General features: G+C 32.4%; 1 protein-coding gene across 1 annotated transcript; it reads right to left on the minus strand.

Moving 5' to 3' along the window:
• Positions 1-1003: 1003 nt before the first annotated feature.
• On the minus strand, positions 1004-6621 carry LOC106721099 (dopamine receptor 1). Its single transcript, XM_045684030.1, has 7 exons — positions 6477-6621; positions 6061-6148; positions 4824-5004; positions 4364-4492; positions 2441-2686; positions 1751-1998; positions 1004-1416 (listed from the first exon to the last, which is right to left on the minus strand). The coding sequence occupies exons 1-7, from the start codon at positions 6504-6506 to the stop codon at positions 1109-1111; spliced, it is 1230 nt and encodes a 409-aa protein (XP_045539986.1). The 5' UTR covers positions 6507-6621; the 3' UTR covers positions 1004-1108.
• Positions 6622-6829: the final 208 nt, after the last annotated feature.

Genomic DNA, 6829 nt, shown 5'->3' on the forward strand with positions numbered 1-6829 from the left:
GCATTTTATTACAACAAATATACTTTTAAAATGTTGAAAAAAATATAAACGTTATTTACCTTTAACATAAAAATCTATGATCTATGTATCATATTATTCACAGTAAAATTATTAATATAAACTAAATGGCTAAACTAATTTTTTGTATAGACCGAACAACATCTAAACCGGTGGGCATAAGTCAAACTAAATTGTAACAGTTCACTAGCGCCCTCCTATAAATGTCAAAAAGGTATTTTTGGACTGTAGCTGTCACTTCACGTTTCTTTATTTTATGCCAATTTCTATACCTTTATAGTTTTTATACATTTTCTGACAGCATTAACCGCGATAGTAGCGCCTCTCTCATCGGGCCAGATATCCTTGTTTGAATATAGAATGAGAAATTAAAATGTGATCATTTATGATTTTTCTAACGTTGGTTTCTTAGACCTCTGTATAAAACATATTGTTATCTTTGTTATGTCAACGATAGTGAGTGGGATGACTGTATGTTTTGTACAGGAGTTTTGGTCACAGAACCAACGGTAATGCTTATCGGCCAGAACGATAATTTAAATAAATTCCGAATAAGTTCAACTTAAATTTATTTTTAAACGTTACATTTATTTTTTATTTATCATAATGATAAGCATAGTTTTAACAAAGCTCTTAGTATAAAGTATTTACAAAAGTATCACAGGAATTATTAAATAATGATAGTAATAATTAATGCAGTTTTATTCATAGAATTACCTTGAATGTAGCCATGTTTATTTTAATTCCACATTTATTGCGCTTGCAACAAAATGCACCTGAGGGATCTGTCGATATTGTTTTGTTTTGAACCTGACATTTTTCATTGGTAATAAGCAAAAGGGAATTTTTTGTACGTACTTATATCTAATTCGGTTATTCTTTAAAAATAAACATCTATGAGTGACATGATTACCAGTTAATTCTATTAATTTGAAAGTAACATTTAATTATTAATGAATTTTATATTAGGAATCTTGTCTCATTTTGAATGCTCTAAAACTATATATAACTATATCTTGATTAAAGAAACTTTATATTATACCACATCACTTTTATCGAGTAGCCCGTTATTGCTACTCCCGTCTTCCTGTCAGATATGATAGTCTTTTAAAGGTCTTACAGATTCCGCGGACGATCTCGGAGTGGGGTCAACGCCCGACAAACCTAAAGATCCACTTCGTCTCACCACTAAAGTTTTTGTTCCGTAATCAGTAACAAAATTATCGTTACGTGTTGGAGTGTTGGCTCTTACAGTTTGGTAGCCACAGCATGGGGGGTACCTAGATGTTAGTATCTTCTTAAAAGCTTCACGGAATTCGGTGTTGAAGATCGAATAGATGATCGGATTGAAAGCGGAATTCGAATAACCGAGCCACGTTAGGATCTTGAATGCTAGATCTGTAACAATTTTGTTGTAACAATTAAACTGCACTTTATAATTATATTTTGTTTAAATATAGTATATTTAATTAGATTTTTATAAATTTACGAAAGAGGTCGATGTGAATAATTTTCAATTGTTGTTGTACGCATTAGCCGACAGATGGCGGTCATTGTGTAGATCAATCTCACTTACGAAATTTCGAAAGGGCTGATGCCCTTTCCAATAGAGGATTATTTAATATTTATGCTGTACAAAATTAATGTGCGTGTAACTGTATATTATAAATGTCAAGTCATTTTCAATTCGTCAATTTCAATATTCATACACGAGACCGAAAAAACGACTCACCTGGTATACAAGTTTTACAAAAAGCCGCCACAATGTTAACGCAGAAGAATGGCACCCAGCACAATAAGAAAACTCCCATAATGATTCCGACGGTGATGGCCGCTTTATGGTCGGACACGTGGTAGGGGGACGAATGGACATGGGTATGCACCCTCGTCCGTACCGATTTTGTACGATTGTCTGGCAATTGTACGGTGCGGGTGACAGCCTTAATTGACTTTACGTGTTTCTGGGCGTAGCAGTAAAGCCTACAAAAAAGTTCTGTTATTACTCGTGTGATTCATGTTTCGTTTTTTATTCGTATTTGTTTCTTATATTCCGTTTTTGAATTTATTGGTAAGTCGACGGGAAAATTTTTCCCGGTGTTTATTTTATTCTTTTGACATGTACGTACAAAAATATTATCTAAATATTGTACTTATTCAATGTAGCATCCCTTTTGTATTAATTTCTCATTCTAAATGTATACTTAGGGTATCCTTTAGCTAACTTTAACACACTATGAGTGCGTAAGTTAGATTATTTAGTATTAAATATAATATAAAAAGTTGTCGAATTACAATGACTTTGAGTGTAACACCACCCTCTTATATTAATTACTCTCTAGTTTTACTCGACTTATCACTTGACAAATACGTGTTTCGGAAACCTGGCATAAATTTAATGTTGATTAGAAAAATTTAAACTCACCTGCAATATATACTGATCATGACAATGCAGGGTAGAATGAAAGATATACAGCTGGATACGATAGCGTACGTTGGTGTTAACACCAGCGCACATGTTGGATACCGAGGCGGTTTCTCCGTTGCAACCGACTCTTCAGGCGGTCGATGTAATCCCAGCGATATAGGTAAGAAACTTACAAGTACCGCCAATAGCCAAATTAATGCTATCGTTACAATAGCAACTTTTCTTGTAACCCATCGACCATATCTGATAACAAAGAAATAAATAAATCTTACTTATATTATAAACTAGCTTTTACCCGCGACTCCGTCCGCGCGGAATAACAAATAGAAAACGGGGTAAAAATTATCCTATGTCCGTTTCCTGGTTCTAAGCTACCTGCCCACCAATTTTCAGTCAAATCGATTCAGCCGTTGTTGAGTTATAAATAGTGTAACTAACACGACTTTCTTTTATATATATAGATGCGAACATTTAGATGGATAGATGTTTGAAGTTAACGGAACGGCTCAACGGATCTTGATGAAATTCGGTACAGATGTAGAACACAGTCTGGAAGAACACATAGGCTACTTGTTAAGTTTTTTTTTTTATTCCACGCGGACAGAGTCTTGGGCGACAGCTAGTTTTAAAATAAAAGAAGAATAAATTACAAGAATAACGTAACGTGAAAAATACGCTGTGATATATGTAAAATATTATGTTAAAATAATTTCTGTTTCGGAAGTTATAAAAAATAACATATTTAGTATTTTGTATATTTTAACTTGTATTTAGTTTAGGTTTATATATATGGTTGGTAAACTTTCGAATTGTTTAGTCATTATCATCATCATCCTCACTTTAACTCATTCGCGTATTGTCGGCGCATAAGATTTTATAAACTTTTAAAGTTTTGGCTTAATTTTTTACAGCCGTCTACCTGCCTGTCACCAATCCTTTTTAGGATTAATTAATCAATTGTTTTGTATAAAGGTTTATTAAAAATTAATTCAATCAATAATCACTACTAAAAGTAATTTTTAATTTTAAAGGTAAAATGACATGATATTAATATTCGAGCAGCGTAACGCACGCTAGCATGTACATACAAAACAGTTGAATGAAACCATCTTGGTTTTAAGGTTCTTTTTACTGAGAGTAAAATTTTGATAAAATTCCCTTTTCAATATAAATGCTAGTAAAGCTTCAATAGTCTACAGAAAACTTTACAGGATTCAATACGACCTGAATGTTTACTTCAATATGTTTTCAACTATTATGTACATTGCGCTGCGTTTGAAACTTGTTATTGTATTGCATAGGATATTAAATTATAAAACAAGAGTTAGTGAGCAAATTTACGTCGCAAAAATGTACATATACATATATTGGTAAGTTACTAGAATAAATGACATTAAAAGTATTGGTAGATATATAATCTAGAAGTATCAAAGATATACTAGGAATGTTTAAGTAGCTCTATCTTTTTACATTTCCAAGCTACGAGTATTGGTGCTTATTGTAAATTTTCACTGGTAAAATAACTAGATTAAAATCTACTAGTCTTCTAGTCATTAAAAAAAATGGGACCCATCTACAAGCACTTCCTTACGATTAAAATATTTTTTATCAAAATCGGACCACCAAGGGCGGAGTTTCGCGGTAACACACATAGAAAAAATACAGTCAAATTGATAACCTCCATCTTTTTGAAGTCGGCTAAAAATATATTGTTATTACAATTATCTCAGTTATCTCAAAGAGTATGTAAGAGACGATAAAATCTTTCTACGAGTTATTCAGCAATGGAAACCTACAGATGAATAAACATTACAGGCATCAATAAACATTGATCTATCTCAGATACGTGTAAACATCACGACAAAGAAATACCAACGAGCGATGTGAAACTTATTTTTTGATAATATTTAATTTAAATACCTGAGAGGATCTTTGATGTGTATGTACCTATCTAATGATATGGCACATAAATTCAAGATGGACGCCGTGGAGCACATGACGTCACATGCTACCCAAGTGTCGCAAAATTGTTCGCCGAAAACCCAGTACCTGGAAAAAGAGACATACTGTATTTTGACGAAGTATGGTTTCTAATGATTCCACAAAAAATAAAATTACTTTAACGCGCAAGATCTATGGTTCATTAGAATATTGTTAAATTATAATTTATTACGAATTTTACTTTAATTTATTAAGAGAAAAATATTAAAAATATGATGATACACGACGTAAGGCCTAAGTTATTTCCTAAGGCAATGCCTTTTTAAGGCATCTAAAAAGTTTGAATTAAAGTCAAGGAAATTAGATTTTTCATTAGAATTAGAAACAAGTAAAGTATATTCTACTGTTATTTATACCTAGACTAGAATTATTCACTTACCCTAATAAATCGTTAACTCCAGCAAACGTCATCACGGCTGCAGCAACTAGCATGTCAGCGATGGCTAATGATGCTAGAAATAAGTTCCCTATACGTCGGAGCCCTCTGTCGGTATAAATCGCTATACAAACTAAGATATTGCCGGCTGCGCTTACGAATATCAACAAGGATAGGAATATACCTGGAAAGAAATACTGCATTAAAGATGAAATTGATACAGTCGAATTTAATGGAAATATGAAATTGCTTAAGTTCAAATTTCATTGGCTTACGATGTCATTTATTGTTTATAGATTTATTTTGGAAAGTTTATCTGTATTAGTCCAAAAAATACAGTTAGACAATGTTAAGTTAAACACATATGTAACCTTCAGACTGCCGGTGATATTATGGAAGTCAATGTTGTTATAAAAGAGTACGTTTTACTTTTAAATATGTATCACCAAAACTGCATCCGGTACAAGTATTTCGTTCTTTATTTATTAAGATCTTTTAATATTAAATATTAGCGTGCAACAAAAGGGTTGAGATAAGTTTAAGCTAAAGTGTTAATTAAACACTATCTTAGTTTTTTATATTTAGGCCCTAAGTGTTTAACTTGATGATACAAGTATATGTTGGTTTTACTAAATTTGTGATTCAGGTATTTTTTAATAAAAGGTATGTTATAATTTCTCATTTCTATTTAATTCGATTATACACATAAATTGAGACCAATGATTGGCGGATGATTAACGTAAGAAGCACAATGTTTACTTTCAGAAATATATTTAAGTAGTAAGAAATATATCTTAAACTTCCTCAAACAATGGATGACAAGACATATCTAATATATAAAATTCTCGTGTCACAGTTTTCGTCACCGTACTCCTCCGAAACGGCTTGACCGATTCTCATGAAATTTTGTGAGCATATTCAGTAGGTCTGAGAATCGGCCAACATCTATTTTTTTTTTAACTGCGCGCGAACGGAGTCGCGTGCGACAGCTAGTAAAATTATATACAATGTACAAAATTTTATTTTATAGAAGCATAATGAGCAGCGGATCACTTAATAAATATTTTTTACTTCGTTCTTATGACACATGTGATAACAACATACGGCCAATTTCAATAACCTGCCTATGGTTTTATTAACCAAATTATAGTATCATAAGTATACCTACGTATGAATTTGCACAATCTTTTATTAAAGGGTTAAACTTTTGAAATTATAAGACATCGGCATGTAAACTTACCGACAAGGAGTATAGATAACAGCGTGACTGCGTCGGGATCCTCGGCATTATCGTATTCGACCTCCGTATCGTTCGGCTCGGCTGCCACCTGTCACGAACATTTGAATTATTCAATTATTCCCTCGGGAAAGATCGAAATCACTCGACCTCAAGTAGGCATTGTTGTGGGAATTTGAAGGGAGGCTAAACATAAATTATAAAGCTATAGTAATTTAACAGACTGAATTGTTCGTATATTTGATTAAATGCGCCAAAAACCGAGCTTTATTTAATCAAACATTTGTTGGAATTAAAATTTAATGATAATGAAATTTACAAAAAGCTTTTTATAACTTGATTTTTCTCTTGGAATCTACAATTATGACTGTCATAACTTGCAATTCTCTTATTTACTTTGATTGTATATAATATCTTACATAAGTTGGTATAATAAAGGTGGACTCCATGTTAGTGAGTTGTTGGCATTATTAACTTCAAGTCTTAGTATCAGCTTTCAGTAGGAAACGTGTTGCGCGGTGGCGCCCTTGCCGTACGATCTGTGCCGACGCCATGCTTCACATTACGTCTGTAAAAGAATTCTAAATTAACTCACTCAAAGATACTAATACTAATAATTTGTACATGTCTTTAATTGGCGTACATATCAAAAATGTAACTGTAAATTATGAATTATTTTATATTATTTAATTTAACTCCGCCTGACTTATATATAGTCGTGTTTTCTAGACCTATAGTATATATTTTCTGATTTCTTGGTAACGCAGTCTCC

Source organism: Papilio machaon, chromosome 24 (genome assembly GCF_912999745.1).
Source record: "Papilio machaon chromosome 24, ilPapMach1.1, whole genome shotgun sequence".
In the NCBI taxonomy this organism is placed as follows: domain Eukaryota; kingdom Metazoa; phylum Arthropoda; class Insecta; order Lepidoptera; family Papilionidae; genus Papilio; species Papilio machaon.

Excerpts from the sequence above, each read along its gene's own strand:
- LOC106721099 (XM_045684030.1), bottom strand. The coding sequence starts at position 6,506 with ATGGAGTCCACCTTTATTATACCAACTTAT. Across the intron at positions 5,005-6,060 it reads GTTATCTATACTCCTTGTCG|GTATATTCCTATCCTTGTTG; the intron begins GTAAGTTTACAT and ends ATTTCTTTCCAG. Across the intron at positions 1,417-1,750 it reads TTGTAAAACTTGTATACCAG|ATCTAGCATTCAAGATCCTA; the intron begins GTGAGTCGTTTT and ends AAATTGTTACAG.